The 22,363-nt window shown below is 41.5% G+C and overlaps 1 protein-coding gene across 1 annotated transcript in view; it reads left to right on the top strand.

The window, feature by feature from the left end:
• The first annotated feature begins 4,092 nt into the window (after positions 1-4,092).
• The window catches only part of TRIM8 (tripartite motif containing 8), an 80,976-nt gene continuing 62,705 nt past the window's right edge, over positions 4,093-22,363 (top strand). Inside the window, exon 1 of the mRNA XM_073685324.1 lies at positions 4,093-6,639. Within this exon, the coding sequence (XP_073541425.1) occupies positions 6,070-6,639 (570 nt within the window). The 5' untranslated portion in view covers positions 4,093-6,069. The remainder of the gene's footprint in view (positions 6,640-22,363) is intronic.

Raw genomic sequence — 22,363 nt, 5'->3', positions numbered from 1 at the left:
AATGCTCCATACAGAATACTGGCCCCCATATAATGCTCCATACAGGCTGTGTCCCCATATAATGCCCCATTCAGGCTGTGCCCCCATATAATGCCCCATTCAGGCTGTGCCCCCATATAATGCTCCATGCAGGCTGTGTCCCCATATAATGCTCCATGCAGGCTGGGTCCCCATATAGTGCCCCATGTCTCCTGGGCCCCCATATAGTGTTCCATGCCTCCTGGGCCCCCATATAATGCCCCATGCAAGAGACCCATATAATGCCCCATGCCTACATATGTGGCGCCCCTGAGGGTTCAGTCGCCACAGGGGTACTCCACCTCAGACCGAGGTGTGTTATCTCCTCTCCGAGGTAAGGATGGAGCACCTCTCAGGACTCAGCCATCCATTCAACACTACACCACTCCTGTCCTGGGGGGGGCTTTAAGGCACCATAGTGCTGCCCCAGCCGGGATAGAGGAGATGGGGGGAACCAAAGATAGGGGGAACCACGTAGTGGGTGAGGGTGGAGGACGCACCTTTAGGTTACACTTACTAATTCATATTTAACTAACGGCCATCTTAAGTTCAAGGTCTTTGATTGTGGTCTTCATCGCTGAATGTGGCTTTCTGCTAAGAACCTGCAGCCTGTTGAGGATGCACGGTCCTCGTTCTCTGGCCTTGAGACGTGGAGCGGGTTAGAGTTAACCGCTGTCTCTACCCGGTCAAGGTCCCTACTTAAGAAGGCCTGGAGGGGAGCGGAGGAGAAAAGCTCCACAGGCAAAAGGATCCCGGAGGACGCGGACGGAGCGGCGTACGCCACCCGCTACCGTCATTCTGGCCAGGCCAGAGGGACTCCTGCTGCAAGAGGGGTACCGGCCCCCGATATCTGGCTTTGCTACTTCACGTCTCAGTCAGAAAAGCCCGGAGGCTTAGAGGATCCCACCGGGTAACGGACGGAGCGGAGTCGCCACCCGTACCCTTGTTCTGTGTATAGCCAGAGGGAGACCCAGCCTTGTAACACGCACCACATACGGACAGGAGAGGACCTAGTGGGAAATTCTAGGAACACTCTGGTGCGGGGGGGGGGGGGTCCTGATTGATGCACCCGAACTAACCGGAGTGTGCTGAACCCCTTCCTGGTGGCTGCAGCGTGCCGTGAGGAGCAAGGAGAAGCCTTGCAGCTGACACCTAACAATGTGAGTAAAGTTTGGAAGACTGCATCCATTGCCTCCAGTTCCTTATTTCAGCGCGGCACCACACCACACCACCCACTACTACTCCCCTGATCCGTCTTCTCTGCCCTGAGGACCTGCTCCGCCTGTGGGGAGTAGTACCATCTTCTGCTGCCACGACATCCCTCCTCAGAGGACTGCCGCAGCGCTGGTGGAGGATCACCAGAAAACCACAGGTGGCGTAGTCATTACATCCACTCGATTACCACCGTCCCTCCTAGCGCTTATTTTTACTGTGACGACCCTGGACACGGGCTGGGCCTAGGCCACGACTGCATCCACCCTCCACCAGGAGGCCCAGTTCCGAGTAACCCCATCTCTCAGGGTAGGGCTAGCGAGCGGGAGGGAGGCGTCACAGACATACAGTACAGACCAAAAGTTTGGACACACCTTCTCATTTAAAGATTTTTCTGTATTTTCATGACTATGAAAATTGTACATTCACACTGAAGGCATCAAAACTATGAATTAACACATGTGGATTTATATACTTAACAAAAAAGTGTGAAACAACTGAAAATATGTCTTATATTCTAGGTTCTTCAAAGTAGCCACCTTTTGCTTTGATGACTGCTTTGCACACTCTTGGCATTCTCTTGATGAGCTTCAAGAGGTAGTCACCGGAAATGGTTTTCACTTCACAGTATGCCCTGTCTGGTTTAATAAGTGGGATTTCGTGCCTTATAAATGGGGTTGGGACCATCAGTTGTGTTGTGCAGAAGTCTGGTGGATACACAGCTGATAGTCCTACTGAATAGATTGTTAGAATTTGTATTATAGCAAGAAAAAAGCAGCTAAGTAAAGAAAAAGGAGTGGCCATCATTATTTTAAGAAATGAAGGTCAGTCAGTGCGTCAGAGTGTGGCTAGAATCAGTAGCGTACCGCCATGGGGATTGCATTATATTGTATGGAGGACCAGGGGGAGTGCATTATATTGTATTGAGGGCCATGGGGAGTGCATTATATTGTATGGAGGACCATGGGGGGGGGGGGCATTATATTGTATGGGGGACCAGGGGGAGTGCATTATAATCTATGGAGGACCATGGGGAGCGCATTATATTGTATGTAGGGCCATGGGGAGTGCATTATATTGTATGGAGGACCAAGGGGAGTGCATTATATTCTATAGAGGACCATGGGGAGTGCATTATATTGTATGGAGGGCCATGTGGAGTGCATTATATTGCATGGAGGGCCATGAGAGTGCATTATATTGTATGGAGGACTAGGGGGAGTGCATTATATTGTATGGAGGGCCATGGGGAGTGCATTATATTGTATGGAGGACCAAGAGGAGTGCATTATCTTCTATAGAGGACCATGGGGAGTGCATTATATTGTATGGAGGGCCATGGGGAGTGCATTATATTGTATGGAGGACCAGGGGGAGTGCATTATATTGTATGGAGGACCAGCGGGGGTGCATTATATTGTATGGAGGGCTATGGTGAGTGCATTATATTGTATGGAGTACTATGGGGAGTGCATTATACTATATGGAGGATTATGGGGAGTGCATTATATTGTATGGAGGACCAAGGGGAGTGCATTATATTGAATGGAGGACTATGGTGAGTGCATTATACTGTATGGAGGACCAAGGGGAGTGCATTATATTGTATGGAGGTCCAAGGGGAGTGCATTATATTGTATGGAGGACTATGGTTAGTGCATTATATTGAATGGAGGACCAAGGGGAGTGCATTATGTTGTATGGAGGACCATGGGGAGTGCATTATACTATATGGAGGATTATGGGTGGCTCATTATACTATATGGAGGTCTATGGGGAGTGCATTATATTATATGGAGGATTATGGGGGGCGCATTATACTATATGGCGTACAATGTGGAGTGCATTTTACTATATAGGGGATTATGGGGGGCCCATTATACTATATGGAAGTCTATGAGAGGCCATTATAATATTTGAAGGGCTATGTGCGGAACCATTATACAGTATGCAAGCAATTATACAGTGTGAAGGTTTGTGTGGGGTCTATCAAACTGTTTGGAGGGCTGTGTGGCGGGAATTATACTGTTTGAAGGGCTAGTGCGGGCTATTATACAGTGTGGGGCCCATTATAATGCATGGAGGGCTGTGTGGGGGTCATAGTTGGGGGATCATCCTGTGTTGGGGTCACCATATTTGCCCTGGGAGTTGAGGTGGGGTACAGTAGGATCATTATACTCTGCATGTGGAGGAATTCACAATGGGGGTATCATACTGTGTTTAGAGTGGGCACTTTTGTTGGCATCATACTTTATGGGGACAATGAAAGAGGGATCTGGGACTTCAGCAGGAGTAAAATTACTATGTAAAAGCTGCAAAGTTGTGAGATCTGCTCTTCTGTGACCCCGACAATTATTTATCTATTTTTTTTTGGGGGGGGGGGGGGTTAGAACTTCTGTTATGGGGCCCCATGATTTCTATGTACGCCCCTGGTTAGCATAATTGGCCAATTTTCTTGGATGACAGAATATACGCTGGTGTGACCCTAGCCTGAGAGCTATCAATTTAAAAAAATAGAATTGTCCGCAAAGATGGACAACCCCTCTAAGAAGGCTGCTTAAAATGGCCCTAGGCTGCACACATCACCCTACTTTGCAAGTTGACGATTTGAGTTTGTTTCTCCATTATAAATAGGCAGCATCTATTTTTGGGAGGTTTCTTTCAGGAATTAAAGTTCTGTTTTGTTTGTCGAGATATTTGCTACAGGAAATTGCTGTAGACTAAATAAACGTGGCTGTTCCTTTAAAAAAAAAAAAAAAAAAGTAAAAAAAAAACCTGCTTTGGCAGAACTGAAAGTAAAGATAGAGGGCGCTCCAGAGCTGTCCAGTCTGTGCAGAGGAGAGAAAGAAAGCAGTGACGCAGGCAGAGCAGAGGTGGGCGGAGCCCTGTGGGAAGCAGTCTGCTGCTCTGCTCTCTCTACAGACAGGCTGAGGCGGTGACACGGGTTCGATCCCCTCCTCTGGATCTTAGCTGCCCTTGGCCTGGGGGGCTCATCGAGAAATCCCTGATATCTCAGAGGGGTGTGCAGAATTGTTACCGATTATTAGAAGGAAGCTGCGATCTTCCACTGGACACAGAAGAGGTGCATTCATATACAGCGCTGGCTGGGGGGCTCTGTGTTATCGGACTGGGGGCATTTAAATTGCAAGCAACCAAGGAAGCAGATGTGGATTCCCTTTGAAAATCCAACAAGGGGCTCACAATAACCGGGACTGATGATTGTATGGATGCAGGAATAATTCAGCTGCTGCTCTGCTTTGCTCTCTTGACATTACAAAGACCCTAAAGACTTGAGAATTAGAAATATTTTATTTTCTAAAAATTCAGATTTCCCGGAATCTTCTTATCCACTGAAAAAAAAGAAGGAATCTAGCAAAATTCTAATGCTACACTATTGATCCTCTACAGGAATCAGGAAGGGCGTTGTGCATTTTTTTTTTTTTTTTAATGTGGGCATGCTCAACCGAACGTAAATATTTTATACTAAATATATTTTTATTTATGATCTCGCCTGTTTTTTATACGTCTCTGACATTTTGACAAGCTCCGTTCACTTGATTTGCAATTGAAAAGGCTTTTTTTTTTAATTAAAAGAGAAAAGGAGGAGGAGGAGGAGGGAGAGGGAAGGAAGAAAGGTTGTAAATCCAAGAAGAAAAAAAAAGATACTTTTTACATTATTGGGATAGGGAAAGAGATCTATTTTATTAAAGGGATTAAGAAACAAGATGGCTGAACGTAACAGTTTTTTTTTTGATCTAGTGAAAATGCAAAAAAGATAAAGCAGCTGGGGGATCGCCTTGAAGTTTCCTTCATCGAGCAGAATTAATCAATAAGGGGGGCTTAGTTAGGGGGCATCTGGATATAGGTATTCATTTAAATACACAGCGTTTCCCCTTTTTTTTTTCTTGTGTTTTTTTTCTTCTTCTGGTGGGTTCTCTACAAGTTTCGAAACAAGAGCACTTGAATATTCATGGTAAGGGTGACATTCTTTAAGAACAAAACGCGTTAATTTTCTGTGACTGTCTCCCTCATTGGCCCCACTGTCACTGCCCTTGCAGATTGAATGTAAAATCAGAAATAGCTTTCATGTCAGGAGGAGGGAGACTGAAGGGGGAGGGCTGTGATTAGCTGTTGAGAAATTCCTTTTCAGTTTGATCAAGGCATGCAAAGCCTAATCCACTGATCACCATCCAATTCTTTTATTTTTCTCCGTTTTTCATTTTGCATTTTTTTGTTATTTTAATAGAAATATTAGGTCCATAGATAGACTTGGCTTACGGTCAGGGTTACCTATTATTTTTTTTATACATTCGGCATAGAACGTTAAAAGCTATTTTACGAAGCCTTTTTTTTCTTCTTCCCCTATTTGCGAAACAAGGAAGAGGTGGGAGGGTTTTTTTTCTCGCTCTAGGCTGGAATTTGAGCTGTGAGACTGAACTGTCTTCTTTCAGAGCCCCATCCAGGATCACTTCTCTATGGAAACAACCTCAAGAATTTGGTTGCTGGGTTAATTTCCTAGATTCTCAATCTATGGTCGGTGAAAAGCCTGCATTGAATCAACTCTTTTTTCCTAGTTTTTTCCTTTAAATATTTTTTCCCCTATAGGATATTGTATATATTTTGAACAATTCCCATCTTACGGAATATGCGATACTAGCACATAAATAGATTTTAATTTGTGTTGGGTTTTTTTTCTTCCCTTTTTTCATAAATTACGTTTAAAGGAAATTTTTCTTTTATTTTCCAACTTATTTTTGAAAGAAAGTTGGCGACAGTTTGATTGGCTGTAGTCCGCTTGATCTCGTAATCCGTTGTACACGTTACACTGCCAAGCTGGAGATGGCGGAAAATTGGAAAAACTGTTTTGAAGAAGAGCTTATATGTCCTATATGTCTGCATGTTTTTATTGAACCGGTTCAGCTTCCATGTAAGCACAATTTTTGCAGAGGTTGCATAAGTGAGGCCTGGGCAAAAGAGACAGGCCTGGTGAGGTGCCCCGAGTGCAACCAGGCCTATAACCAAAAGCCTAACCTTGAAAAGAACCTTAAACTCACCAATATTGTGGAAAAATTTAATTGTCTTAATGTGGACAAGCCACCATCTACCCTCCACTGTGTATTCTGTCGAAGGGGGCCACCACTACCTGCCCAGAAGATCTGCTTGAGATGTGAAGCGCCATGCTGCCAGTCCCATGTGCAGACTCACCTACAGCAACCCTCTACCGCCCGAGGGCACCTCCTGGTAGAAGCTGAAGACGTTAGGGCCTGGAGTTGTCCCCAACATAATGCTTACCGACTCTACCACTGTGAAGCTGAGCAGGTAGCAGTGTGCCAGTTCTGCTGCTACTACAGTGGTGCCCACCAAGGACATTCAGTGTGTGATGTGGAGATACGCCGAAATGAGATCAGAGTAAGTACCTTCTCAATTCATTCCACATTCTCATATCATGTTTTATATAATGTGTAGATTATAATTTATAGTTTTTTTATGGACATTACCACCAAACTGTTGTTTAGAATAGGCTTCCAGCGGGGATAGTGGATGCCATGTTCTTGAGTGACCATGTCCATTGCCCAACACTTGGCTTGATACCAGTAACATCACCATTTTGATCCAACAGGACATGCCACACACTTGTGAATATTAGTTCACGTTATGAAAATAGAAGCCTTTGGTCAACTTTATAGCTTTTCATCATCCTTTTGATTAATAGCATTGGATTAAGATGTATTTCATGGTGCATCATGAAGAACATTTAGGAAACTCATGTTTCCAAGGCCTATGACAGCACAAACAGTAAATACTGGCTCCTATGGCTACCAATTGGCCTTGAACACAATCTAGAGGTAACCTAGGAATGCCATTAGGAACTTGATTTATTTACTACCCCAAACGGCTGTATGAATTATTTTTGCCTTTATTATGACATTTCCAAAATACTCCATAAACGGCATAAGATTAGGATTTGTATGTAATACATTTTATTGTACTGTCTTTTATACTACTGTTTTTCTTCTTGTAAGTGCTGTCTTTTGTTGATCTACAGCTCGGAGCATTCTGGGTAGTAGGGTCAATCACAGGTTGCCTTTTCTTGCATTATAGCCCTCTATTTCTTATGTAGCAGTGTCAAATTAGAAAATTGTGATCATCATTTTTTTTTTGTTTTATTAATTTTGAGATTTGTACTTATTAGATTCCTTTAGCGAGCTTGTGTATACGCCGCGGTTCACAAGAAATTAATTTAGATAAAGTGGTTCAATGGGTTACCTTTGGGCTTTGGGCACTAAGTGGGCCACCGTATGATGCTAAGCTATTGAATTCTCATCTAAAAACATTATTTCGGATACCTGGGTAATACATTATATTGTGCTTTGGAGCAAGTTGCATTTTTTTTTCAGAATCTATTCCATATAAAGCCAGACGCATGCGGATGTAGGGATGTAGGTTAAGGCCTCATACTCATGGCAGAGCTGTAGAGGAAGACCGATTCCCTTAAACTACATTTATGGAACATGCCATTGTATGGTGTCATATATATGGGGTTGTAGCCATTCGTCTTAGGTTTTCCTGTGATCTGTGGGAAATTGCCCATGTATCAGTAGTTCCCAGGATTTCTCAGGAAAATCAAGAGGCCACCCTGCGGTCGGGCACTATTGGAAGTGGAAGGCCCTTTGAACTAGGAGAAGATCAGTATCCGGTTTGTTTCTTTATCACATTTGTTTATTATTTCAGGAAGACACAAATGCAAATGTTGACAAGTTTTTCTAAATTGGATTACAAAAATTACCGTTGTTTTGGCCAACACAAGTACTTGCACTTGCTAAATGGATAGGCAAGAACTTCTCTTGTAGTACACTCAGACCAAATTCAGATGTTTAATTGGGACCATTTGTATTAAAAAACAGTTATTTTCAGATACATTGAAAAGGGTTCAGATTTTTTTTCCTTCTGCCCAGATTGGTCTTGGCCATAAACCCATAATAATGTCCAAATAGATACCTCGCCTCTGACTCCATATCATAAAGTTGAGGACCACCTGATAAGCGACCACCAAACATCTCTGATATTGGTCATGTTTTGGGATCTCCACCATACACAGGAACTCTCAGTTCCGCCGAGTCCTCCTGTGTTCTGTAGTTGAAAGTAGCTGCCAGACTCCTCTGCCAGTGGCTTATCTCGCCGAGAACAAAAGGATTGGCAGTAAAAAATAAAACATGCCGGATTCTTATCCTTAGAGTTTGGAGGCCCAGACAATCATCGGGGTTCGGCTGATGTTAGTCTAATGCATATGAGGGTCTTAAGACGGGTAGAAATGCAATCTGTCTATGGACAACAGGCTTTAAGTGGACCTGTCAGTTGCTCAAAAAATTGAGTCAAATACCCTGTAAAACTCCCCTGATTTTGCTTGTCTTTTCTGTTTTGCATTGCGTCACTCCATTGCAGAGATATTCACATTTATTTCTTTTGGAGCACAATATGGGAAATCTCTGTTTGCAGTCCTATTGGGCATTTCTTCATAGTCCTCTCTGGGTGTGTATGCTTTCACTCCTCCCTCTCGGACACTGCCAGTCACAGCTCAGCAGCTCATCTAGCAGTCTCAGATGCTGTTGAGCTGTGATCGGCAGCATTTGGGAGATATGCCCCGAAAGAGGACTGTCAAGAAATTCTCAGTTGGACTGCAAAGCAGAGATTTCACATACCGCGCACCAGAAGAGACAAATATGATTATCTCTGCGATGGAATGACACAGCACAAAACCGAAAAAAGGGGCAAAATCAGGTGAGCACAGGGATTTCAGTTCAATTTTTTTAAGCAAGTGACAAGTCTTTTTTAAGAATTTAGGGGGATCCCAATGAAGTTCTTGGTAACCACTTACAAAAATCTCAAGCCTTTGACCAACCGTATATGCAGACTAAATTTCCTTAGGAAGGGTAAGCGACCAAGTGAAAAGCTTGTCAACTGGATTATTTTATTTCTCGTCACCATCGCGCTGTCACATGGAGCACTTTAGAGAGCTTATTTTATCAGCTCTGTTGAAATAGCTAGATCCATAAAATTGGAAGGGACTATGTAAGTAAAAGTTCACTGCATTAAATAATGCATCAACGTCCACACAACCTTTCATTTCAGTAAATTTAGTGCCTACATGTTCTCCCACTCTGTACATAAAGGAAAATTAATCAATAACATGGAGACTTTGAGGAATGTCTATCTACCATGTTATTAATGAATAACACAATCACACAAACCTTTCACGGTGTATGACTATGGAAATGTGATGTTGACTCTCTTGGATGGGATGGTGACTCTTCTCAGAATCTTAGCAATTTCCCAGGTTCATCTCAGTAAAATGAATGATACATTCCTGTTTACTTAGAAATTCCGAAGAAATGAGTTTTCCCATACCTTCATTCATTCTGTGAAATCTCCCAGCTAACTTTTCCCAGAAGGGAGATTCCAGTTCCAGGAATATGGTTCTTTTCAGTTCTTTGAAAAATTATACTTTTTTTTTTTTGTCAGTGTTTTATTTCAAATCTGAATTTGGCCGTGTCCAGCATACAGCACTAGATGAACGGCTTGCGATTTTAAGTGTTGGAAGACATTTCACTTTTGGATTTTTCTCTATTCCCACACAGCTGTTATTCTCCATGTAAGAGGAACAATAACCTACTCTGTTCTTTCGATTAGTGATGTTAATATATATTTTTTAGAAAATGAAGATTATTTTTTCATTGTATTGTCATGCATTCTATACATATAATTTAATTGAGCCATTTGTTCAAATTTTCTAAGATTTATTACTACATGTATCTGACCAGTTATGTTAATATCCATTCACACATATCAAAAATATACTATGCTCCTCTTAAGTATAGTGGTTATTAAAGGAGTTGTTTCTGAAGGTTTCCCTGCCCAAATGTTAGGGAGTACCTATCTTCAACCCTAGACTGCCCTTTTTACTTAACTAAAGAGTTAGCATACTTTTTTTTAAGTATCAGGTATTAGAAAATCCTCTTGAAGGGTCCCAAATGTCACCCGAAAGGGCCCAACTTATTAGAAAAAGTTGGGACTGAATTTCCAGAGTTTCTGCGGAGGGTTGTGGGATCGTGCTTTGCAATGCGAGAACCCACAAACCTCCAGGGCCACTCTCACAAACCTCCAGGGCCACTCTCACATTGAAAGAGTGAGATATTGCAAAAAGGTTGGTTAGTCCAAAGAGTGAGATCTTGCTCTTTCAATACAAGAGTGGTCATGGAGGGTTGTGGTATACTGCTCTGCATGTCGCGATCCCATAAACCGGACGTTTGGGCCTGACTTTTGCTATAGATTCAGGCCTTTTCAGGGGATATTAGTGACCTTTCTGAGGGGTTTTGTTATTACGTAATATTTAGAACAATCACCAGATTGGTAATAGGTACTCTTTACAGCCTATGGCCCTTCCATTATCCAGAACTGAGTGACATTCTATATTAGCTTCACCGGCTTTGGTGGACCAAATCTCTTCATGGATGATATGGACGACCATTCGTTTAAATAGCTGCCATGTTTTGCTACATACTTTCAGAAGCCAAGCTGATTTCTATGAGCGAATTTGGAAAGGGTTTACTTTTTCTGAGACCGCCCCTTATTTAAGGGGTTCACCACTTTGAATAAATTATTACATGTTAGAAAGGTGCCTGGACAATAGGATGATCACAAAGTGTCCCATTACTGGAAGGAAACCTGGTTATAAAGCGTTCTATTCCCTTGCAGCGCCATCTCAGGAAAAACCAAGTATTACAAATTGCTTACCCAAATCAATGGATGCACAGGTCTTTCAGTCAGAAATATGAAGTGTTGTAACCACTCTGGCCAAGAGATAAGGATCCTAAATCTCGGAATTCACTAATAAGGTATATAAGAATGAGCTTTTAAAACTGGATAAGGTCCTTAAGGTTAATCTCTATTCTTTGGACCTTATAGGGTTGTCTAGTCATTAAAGAAAAAAAGCGTCCCTGTTGGTCATACTAACAATCACGCATTAGAAAGTGACTATGAACTCTTAGTTACTGGTGGCAACAAGGACACTTAGAAATCTAGCATACATGAAGTCCTTTGTGTCTCTCTTTCCTGTTGACAAGGTGTTAAAGAAGTAGTATCAGTAGAGGCATAAATGACTTTCTCACCTAACATTCAGCATTGGCACCTAAGAAGGAAGTTAGTAATGGAAAGATAGTTTCTTTCAGTTGAGGCATACAATGTCGGACTGGGGTGCCAGGGGCCACCAGTAACCAACTCCAGGGCCCCACTTTTCAGCTACATACAAATGGGACGTTATCCTCAATCACAAATTTATATTGAACTGGGTAGATTATTAAATTAATAATATACTGCCTTTGTCTGTACCTAGTAATTCAAGTATATTGTGCCAATTACTGCTCATATAAGAGGGTGGTGGCCCAGTCTTGCACAGGTGCCTACCGGAGGATTCTCCTGTTCTCCTGTGGGCCAGTCTAAGCCTGGAGGCATAAATATATTCCAATAGACCATACTGGATATATGGACACAAGTACTAACCTAGAGCTCATATATTATATATCCTTACTGCAAGCCTGCGCTGGCATATCCAGAATGTGGCGATTTTCACATGATGCGGTTTTGATGCATTTTTGGCACTGCGATAATTTACAAGGTAGATGCTACATTGAGTGGGTTTTAAGAAATCTGCTGAAAATCATACAATCTTCTGGTCATGCTGCTTTTTTTTTAACCACAGCAGGCTATTTTAATCATAATTTTTCCATTGACTTTAGTGGGAAAAAGCATTTTCCTAGAAGTGTTTCATCATTCTGATGTCAGAACCTGATGATTATATAGAGATGTGTGGCGATACATAGACATTGCTTATCTCTTCCTGCAGAAGCAGTCTCTGATCACTATTCCAGGATTTTCCTCCTTCTGTGCCATCCACTGATTGACTGACATATAGTATTACCATCCTCTTTTTTTAAAAAAAGGTGATTCTGCAGCAGCTGCATCATGGAATATGAATGTGTGTCCCTGCTGAAAAAAATGGCAGATCTACTTAGGACTTCGGGTATGTGCACCCGGTGGTGTTCCCGCATTGCTTTTGAAGCAGAAGATGCTCCAGGACAATGGCGGCTGTGTTTTTCTTTAAGCTTCTTCTTTGAGGTCTTTTTTTGTCATTTTTGCTGTATTTTTTAATACAATAGTGGTTTTCAAGCTTGAAGTGGTTAAAAAAATGTAAAAATACGGAACGTGTGCACAAGTTGTTATGTCGTTGCGGTGCATATATTCATTATTCTGAACATTTATTGAGTACTTTTTCAGGTGGGTTCCAGTCGGAGTCTGCCTGAGAAAGGCGCTGTGTGCACATGACGACACTGCTCGCCCTTATTAAAAAAGATGAGGGTGCTTTTAATCAATTAATTAGTGGTAAGGATGAATCCCCTTTAGGCCTCATTCAGACATTCATGTTTCGTGTTCTATTGCAGAAAAAAACAGAACACGCATCTATTATGGTTATCAGATGTCCGTGTGTTAGCAAAAAAAAAAATAAACTGAGACCTGTCCCGTTTTTTATCCGTCACGGATCAAACTTGCCCATTCGAATCAGTAGAGGTCATCCGAGTGCTCGAATACGACACTGATAGTATAACCGCAAAAACAAAATAATGCCACCATTGGCTACTGCAGGCTGGGAGGAGTTTGCTCTCATTGTGATTCTTAAAAAAAAAGAGGTTTTGCAGCAGCTATTGTGTAATGATTGTTACCTGCGTTACTTTTGTGACCTGCACTACTATGCACATAGGCTTGGATTCTTTGAATGTATAGTTTTAGTCTCCATCCAGCCCTGTCCTAATTTTTAACACCCACTCATCATACCTATTTGACATAATGTAGTATACTTCCACTATCTATTCACATTTGATACAGTTTTCTCAGTGGGATGTATTGGGGTGCAATAAGTTGAATGGTACTTAGTTTTGTTTAGTGCTTAATCAAAAATGCAAAGTGTGATTATTAGGCTGGGGTCACACGGCCAACGATTCTCTCATGTGAGAGAATCGGGCTGATTATCCTAATGACACTACTATCAAACTCTGTCAGTAGTATCATCTCACTGTGATCCCATCCTTTAGTATAAGCGAATCGTAGCACAGGTGTGGAGAAGACGGAGAACTTAATTTCTCCATCTCCTCCATTGTCCCTGTCCGCAGTTAGATGTTTCACATGCACCCATAGACTTGTATGGGTGCGTGTGATCCCTTGCGAGCCCTTAAAGGGGTTTTCTGCCCTGACTGTTAGAATTCTTCTTCTGCCCCCCACCACTGGTTTATGTTGCTGGTCCTGTCATGTAATACCAGGTGACATCACTGGCTATAGGCCACTGTGACATTTTGACTAAAATGATGCACAGCCCCGTGATAGCCATGCCGATGAGATCCCATAGCCTAGTTTTTCTATTTACCTTTCCCAAAAATATAGCCACTTTTGCTCAAATTTGTCAAAGGAACGATAGATCCCAAACCACCTTTTTTTTTTTTTTTTTTTTATAAATCTTACCCGTTGTGTTTACCTACATGGAGTAACCTACAAGGGTAACTCAATCAAAAAAGAAGGCATAATGTGCTAAAACCCTTAAAATCCATCAATGTACTTTTTTTTAAACTTCCGGTTAACTATTAAACAATTTCTTAGCATGGTGCTTAGGTGGGAAAGAATGAGTCCTTGATGACATTAGACCCTATTTTTGCCTTGCACTCCAAGAATGGAATGTGCTAGCTAGATTACATCTTTGTGTGTTTTCTATCCAGCTGTGTGAACAGACATTGCCCATTGATATTCTGGCTGTGTCCAATTATAAAGGGTGGAAGGAAATCTTAAGATGACCCTTTTTGGGCCACCTCCACTTTTATTGTGCTGATTGAACCTCACTTTGAAGCCATAGGTTTCGTCTTTCTTGTGCTGAAGTATAAGGCTAGATTCCTGTAATTCTAAGGAGAGACTTTTTAGAATGCGGTCTGTTCCTTTATGTTCTAGAAACCAGGAGAGCTTTGTACCCTGCGGAGATATTTGATTGGAGACTGCCATTAGCATTCTCAGTACAGCTGACGTTGCGTGAAGAGTGTCATACCTGTAACATGAAGAAAACTAACCAATATGTGTTACATTTTATGTGTTGGTTATGAATTTTTTTTCTTAAATCAATAGTTTAGTTTTGATTTCTTTCTCATTAGTCATGTAGCAAAGTGCATTTTTCTCTTTTATATATCATATCATTAATGTTTATTGGAAGCAGGAAATAGATAAAGAGAGAATTCAAGAAAAATGACGTATAAAAGTCTGTAAGCAAGTTGGTTAAGGTCTGATAGTCAATATGTGCCAAAAAATTAAAATAAAGTCAACCTGTCACCAATAGTAGTCCAAATGTATATTCAATGTATATTAAAATGTTTTAAAAATGGTGTAAAATAATAATAATAAAAAGGAATCATCATTAATTCTTCACCACGCCCTTTCCAGCACTCCTTGGGTCCCCTGCCAGACTCTGTACTTCCTGCTCCATCTGCTCCAGCCAATCGCTCGCTTTGGCAGTGATGTGTTGGGCTCAGTGATTAGCTGCAGAGGTCACACGTTGGTCTTGAAAGAACAAAGGCTGAAGGGGACCTCCTTGGTTTTGTAGCCAGATTGAAGAAGATCAATAAGGGGAGTTTTACTTCCAATATTTATTTTACATTTCCGGTTAGAGTATTTAAACAAAAATGTTTATGAGACAAATAAGCTCCAGAGGTATTTGGGATGCTGGGCCGATGATGCCTGGCGCGGAAGTGAAAAACAGCTGCCAGGGAGGAGCGGACCGGACGATTCCAGGAACATCTTCTCCTCCTAGTTAATAATTCAACATTTTGTAAAAATTGTAGAACTGGTGCAGTGTATGAGGCCTAAAAATTGGCACCAACTATCTTACCATGCTTAAATTGCCAGTTTTATAATTGTGACATTCCTTCATTTGGAATTTATTAAAAAAAAAAAAAGCTGGCAAAAAAATCATCTTTAAAAAGCAACTGTATTTTTTTTTTTATAAACGTGTGCATGCTATTGAAATTTTAGTCATTTCCTGTGTTTTTTTTAACAAAAGGGTTTAATTATATTTTGAAAGATTCTACTGCATAAAAAAACCTGTATAATAAATAACTGCATAAAAAAATTAAACATTTTGTGGAAACTTGCAATTAATTATTGCAGGTAAAAAAATATGATTGCAGCTATAAAAAAATGTGTTTTTAAAGATTTGTTTTTTTTATAGGCTTTCCATCTTCAAATGTGTTTTTTTTTTGTTTTTTTTAGACAGGCTCCAAAAATATATATAATAAAAGCATAATTACCTTACCCATCCCTGTCACCCCTCTTCTAAAGCTTCCCTCCTGGTCTTTGTGGTTTTTCCTTTGGTGAGGACAAGCATGTTACTGCGGTCACGGTCCCATGTCATATAACTGGAACAGGATGTATAGGGCTGTACATTGTACATCCTGTTTTGGCCGATTGGACATGTGACAAGTTGGTTTCATGCCCATCTTTGCCTCGAAGAGGACACCGAGACCGTTGAGGGACTCGGGCAGAGTTAGAAGATTGGCAAAGACCAGTAAGGAAAGAATGCATTTTTTATTTTATTAAAACTGCTGCATTCTTTTTGAGTTCAAGAGGTAGAAAATCTCTTTAAGACCAGTGTAAACCGACCAACATTCGCCGTCCAAGTAAGGATTGCAATGTCTGGACTGGTCATGGTCTCCTTACCTGAACTCAACAGCCTCGCAGACATGTATGAGACTGTTCAGGTCAGGAGACCCACAGCCAATGCGGACATCACGGTCCATACTTGTACTGTGAATGTTGAATATTTTAGACTGGCTTAACTTAGACTTATGCTTGATATTAACGAGTTAATAGAGTCCAGGTTAGTGCCAGACTCTGGCATTTACCTGATCTTCTTCTGCTGCTGATGAACAAGCCGCCGTGCAGATTTTCTCCATGTAAGCTGACTTAAATATAGGAATTTTAACACAGGAAATTTCATTTGTGAGATGGAAGGAAGCTGAACCCATGCTTAGATGAGGCCTCGCAGATCAAGCAATGGAAATTCTTCTCTCTGAGCAAAACAACCTACACTGTACAGCTGTGTTTCAGTTAACCCTGTCTAAACAAAGGATATGGTCAGGGTTGTGTCAGTGTCTTATCGGTGAAAAGCGCCCACATACAATCCATTCTTTGTCTGAATGTTTTCTGCAGCCAAGGCGGTTAGTAATGTTTTGTGCTACAAGCTATGAATTAGCCTTATGTTATTTGTGATTGGAAAATGTAAGCATGACCATGAAATGAAGCCTAAAAGGGGTTTTCCTACTAAATACATTTATCGGTTATCCTGTTGATAAGTGTATGTAGATGGCAGCCTGACCACTGGAACCTCCACGATCCAGGTGTGAATGGAGTGCTATTGAGCATGGCTGACCGCCATTCCATTCTCTGACTAGGGGACCAATGGTGATGACCACTGCTCCAGTCGCCAGCTACGGGATTGACTTAGATAATTGAGTGCTAACTCCATCAGTCCCGTAGACAGTGATTGGAGCAGTGGTCTATCTTGTGCTTTACTGCTTTGCTAAATAATAATAAAGAAATCTGGGCAAATTTATGGTTTTGGGTTTAGGGGTTCCTGGGTTGAGACTAAAACTTTCTTGAGTTCCCCCTTCCTAATTTATGTTTGAATGATACACAGCTAATATGTTTTAGGCTTGGATGGTTCAGCAGGTATTGGCACACTGATAAGCGGCACACATTATTTTTAGGATACTCACGTCATGTTTAGAGCCTCCATTAGAGGTGGTGAAATCTCCCAATGTATATCTTCAACTAAAGGCTGCAACAGTGGAACATAGGCTCCCATTATAAAAAACATACAGCATACATTTTTTACTACTTTATAGGAAAAAAGGCATACTTGTCCGATAGAAAGCAAAAGGAGAAGGATACACATTTGTTCTACATTGGGTGAAATGATACATTTCACATGAATTCCAGGAGATTTTCCCAGCATATTTGCCAAACATGATGAAAAAAGAGCCTTAGTATTGGTATGAAATGGAACGGATCCTGTATATTCATCTATATCCAGATATGTTTGGACAGAGGGTGTTGAATAGGGCAGGGACAGTGACCCTGTGTGATGAATTTCAGCTAATATTGCATGGACTATAGGGGGAGCGGTGACGACCCTCCCATATTACACAAGCTGAGCCCTGGTGGCTTTCTTCCCAGTGTATGTTATTTGCTGTAGTTTTGAGTTATGTTTTCAATTAGTAATATTTCTGCTGTCCCCAGTCTAATACTAAACTGTAATAAGAATAATTTATGACTTTAATTGAATTTTCATGTAATTTCAGAACAGCTTTAGCTTTGCGATTTCGTTAAGAATTAAAGGTTATATTAAGGATGGGCGATATACGTAGAGTCGCACATGAGGCCGCCCATAAGTCTGTCTTCCATTTGCTTTCAATAGTTAGATATTGTGTTTTATACAAATACAATTGCGAAAACATGGAACTTGATATACTGTTACAATTTGCTTTTTAATGTCATAACGCACGTAAATAATAATAATTCATACCTTATAGCAGGGCTCGACAAACCCAGGCACCTGGTCGCCAGTGGCGCCTAGAAAATGTTGTCTGGCGCCTAGAAAATGTTGCCTGGTGCTTGAGGAGTTGAGAAGAAAAAAAAAATTACTCTCAATCCAATCCCACCTCCTGCACGGAGTCATCCAATCGGAGGAAGCAGGGACAGTATCGCTCAGGCCGCCTTCTCCACTTTGCTCCGCCCCCCTTATGCTCCGGGACTGGACAGGGAGAATTGGGTTACGGGGGAAGGATCGCTGTGGCCGGGGGCCCGTTCTCATCTCCCGCTACCTGTGTAAGTACATACAAAGGCCGTGCTCCCCGGGGAGACGCCGTGTGTGAGGGGGTCTATATGTACATACAGTGTGTGCCCCACCATCCCCCCTCCCCGGCCGTGTACAATGAGGCCGCAGTCGTGCAGCCGCCGCGCTGCACATTCGCTGCCCGTGGTATTGTGTGAGGAAATTCTCGTCTGCTGTGAGTGCGGCGATTGGAACCTGATGGCCGGGAGGGGGTAGCGCTGCACGGCTGCACAACCGCCTGCGGCCGCCAGGTGGCGCTCCGCCAAGTGCTGCGCACAAAGCAGCGCGAGGGGCAGCAAGACAAACATCAGCCTCTGTCCATGGTGATCGCCCGCCGCTGACCCCTCCTCTGTGGCCGCTGAAGCACTGCCCGGTGTGTAATGCTGCAGTGTCCCCAAAATCATATGGCCACACACTACATACGTTACCCAGCAACCCCCTCCAATGTGTGTGTTATTAAAAGGTCTTCATTTTACTTGCAATCATCAGCTGCAGTATATACTGGTGTATATACAGCACTGTATATACTGCAGTATATATGTATGTACATTGGTGTACATATGTATATCCACCAGTATATATGTATATCGTGCTGTATATACAGCAGTGTCTCTATGTATATACATCATTGTATATATGTATATACACCTGTGTATATATGTATATACCCCAGTCGCTATATCTATATACTATAAAAAATTCTGGCTCCTAAATTTTTTGGCTGGCTCCTAGATTCTGAACAACTTTGTCGACCCCTGCCTTATAGAATTTATTGGTGTAATTTCATCTATGCCTCGTATCTGAGCAGAGGTTTCACTTGCAAAATGTTTGCACCTGTTTTAAAATAATTCCCCATATTGTGCATTTATATATCATCTCTATAGAACGAGGATATTTGCTGTTTGTGCCTTTTTTAATTGCTGAAATATATGTTTCCGTTTTTTACTTTATTGCCATATAGGTTGCACGATGTATAAGTGCAGATCATGCAGTAGGTACAGAAGGTACCTACCATGTCTCTGGGGCATGCTTGCACTGTCCTCATGCTCTGCTTTTTATAAGTACAGCTCAGCTTATGAATACGGCCTTGGAGGTAGTTTGATGTCATTTATTTCAATAGCGCAGGGTGTAATGTAAAACGTCAGGGCCCCAATCTATAATGGGACCTCCAATCTACCATGCGTCATTTATAATACTAGTATCTTTTTATGTGACACAGACTTTAAACACCACTCAGGCAGCAGAACTTGGGTATGACTGATTCCTCTGTAACCTCTATAACTTCACCCCTGGATTATGGGGATACTTGGCTTAGCAGTATAAGAAATATTGATGTAAATTACTTATGAAAGGCCTTAAAGATGTTTTTAATTTTTAAGGGACTCAGAAAAATAAATAAGAGAACTAATACTCACCCTCGATCACACCAATCTTATCAATTGGTTGAGCGGGTGTGTCAAAATGGGACCAGAAAATGAAATACAGGGGATCAGGCACCAGGACTTTTGTATGATTGATTCCTCTCCAACCTCTATAGCTTCACCTCTGGATTATGGGGGTACTTGGTTTAGGAATATAAGAAATATTGATCTAAATTACTTGTGATAGGTCTTTAAAGATGTTTTTAATTTTTAAGGGACTCAGAAAAATAAATAAAAGAACTAATACTCACCCTCGATTAACCCTATCTTAACAATTGGTTGAGCGGGTGTGTCAAAACAGGAACAAGAAATGAAACACAGGGGATCAGTGAGGGTTTTACTTTTGTTTTTTAAGCAGTCTGAGCCCTTTAAAAATATTTTTAATTCCCTTGAAAATCCCTTTAACATGTACCTTTTGTTATTTAAGAATGCAACAGAAGAAATGTAAATCAGCATTTATCTAATAAACCAATTTACATCAGTTTACATCCATTACCAATATACTTTTAGAAATCGTAGTGGTGGTTGAATGTTTTCATTGAGGATCTTAGGTATCCAATTCCGATGAATGTGGCCATTTAAAAGGGGTAATTTTTGTAATAATAAAATCACTTATATTTCACATAAAGAACTTTTAGGCCTAGCTCACATGTTCCAGATTTGAGAAGGATTTCGCAGTTGATTCAGTGCCGAAATCCACAACAACTCTGCATCAAATCTTCTTTCAATGCAAATGAATGAAGCTTCTGCCACCCCATTAATATGCATCTTAAAAAAGTCTGCAGATTTGGGACAGAAGAGATGTCAGATTATGCCCCTATGAATTAGGCTCATTTTGATACAGATCTCCACACATCAAGGTTGAACAACTATATCTGAAGTCCATGTATCAAGCCGGCCATACACATTGGTTGACAGCCAATCGTCTCTTCCATACAAAGGAGCCGAGTGCTCCTGTGCTATCTGAGAAAGCCGCTGACAAACATATCTGCCTGTGGTTTATCTCTGAGAGGAAAAAACGACCGGCAGACCAAAATCGGACATGCCCAATCAACATATTCCCCAGCGATCAGTTGGTTGAATTGTCTGTCAAACCCAGTTCGGCTGACATTAGTCTAATGTATGTAGCCTTCAGTTTTCAATTTCTGCGCTGATCCGCTGGTACGTTCCTGTTAGATTTTCAATTGGCAAACCTATCAAAAAAATCAACGACAGTCAATGTTTTTTATGAACACATTGGAAAACTGTAATAAATTATTACAATTTTAAATTAGACATGTCTACAGTCCATAATTATGATACAAAGACATTACCTGCATGCTCTATGACCGGTAATTGCCAGATGAAACCAGGCGATGTGCGCCGTCTCTGGAGTAGATTTAGCACATGCACTAAACAGAAGATGCAGCGCACATAGGTAATAACATGATTTATTTTGTGTTGCATACTCCTCCGTTTATACTTGTGTTAAAGTGTGGGTTCACAATTTGTACATCAATGGGTAGTTTTGCTGAATAGTGTGAAAGAAAGGTTTTTGTAATATATTTTCATTATCTATGTTCAGTTGTTTCTGTGCTGAAGCAGAAAAATAAATGACTTTGCTGCTTGTGTAATCAAAGCACCCCTCCCCCATTATCTGTGTGCAGTGGTCTGTTCCACAACACATTGTGCATCTCTCTCCAGCTGACTGCATAGAACGGACCATTGCACATAGATCATGGGGGAGGGGTGTTCTGGGAACACTTGAAACAAAAGTTTGTGAAGTCTTTCACCTACTTTTGCAACATATGTATTAGGTGCAACATTACAAAGATATTTCTTTTTTTTACTGCTCTGTGTTTTCACTCTACGAGATATGGCTGCTTTGCAGAGATGACCATTCACCAGATAATCATCCATTTTACATTTGTGCAACTGTCATCTTACTTTTATCTAATGTATATGACCGCTTTAAGAAGCATCTTCCTGTCTGAGAGATATAAAGGGGGATTCCAATTTTTGCTTCAGAGTTTTGGAATTAGTCTAAAGTGTAGTTACCTTTCGACACGTCATTGAGGCGTCTGAGGATATTGGTAATGCGGGACCACCAATAGTTGTGAGTGCAGGAAAGATATAGGACTCTTCTTAAAATCTTCTCACTACTGATTGAAGATTTCTGTAAAATTGACGATACAAATGTTGACTACCAAGGAAACATGCACTCCTGGACACCAAATAACTCTGAATCCCCAACTAAAAAGGCCACATTCACGCGCTCAGTACTTAGTCAGTATTTTACCTTAGTATTTGTAAGCCAAAACCAGGAGTTGAACAATCTGAGGAAAAGCATAAGGGTGCGTTCACATTGCTTTTGTGATCCCATTTGGGCATACATCCAAACCCCACCGATAAAACTTGGTTCGGATGTATGCTCCGACGGGGCCACAGACTGTAATGATGCCGACAGAGCGAACGTGCGCTCTGACGTGCATCATTTTCTGTAATATACGCCTACTGGAGGAGGACACTCAGAAGTAGTAGACTGCACATAGCCGAAAGTCCCCCATTCACTTTAGTCTAATGTCGACTGAACCCGGCAATATGAATGGGTTCAGATGACAGTCTAATGTGAATAGAGCGCCGACTGATGTCCGATTTCAGACTGCCGACGTGTCATATAGAATAGAGAACACAGGCGTTCGGCCTAATGAGTGCTCCTGTGTATGGGACAGTTGGCTGAATGATCGGCTGACGCATA

This window comes from Phyllobates terribilis, unplaced genomic scaffold, assembly GCF_046119375.1.
Source record: "Phyllobates terribilis strain yellow unplaced genomic scaffold, ASM4611937v1 Scaffold_5__5_contigs__length_657084704, whole genome shotgun sequence".
NCBI classification, from domain to species: Eukaryota; Metazoa; Chordata; class Amphibia; order Anura; family Dendrobatidae; genus Phyllobates; species Phyllobates terribilis.
The sequence above is the reverse complement of the archived record's forward strand: the minus strand, read 5'-3'. Positions and strand labels throughout refer to the sequence as shown.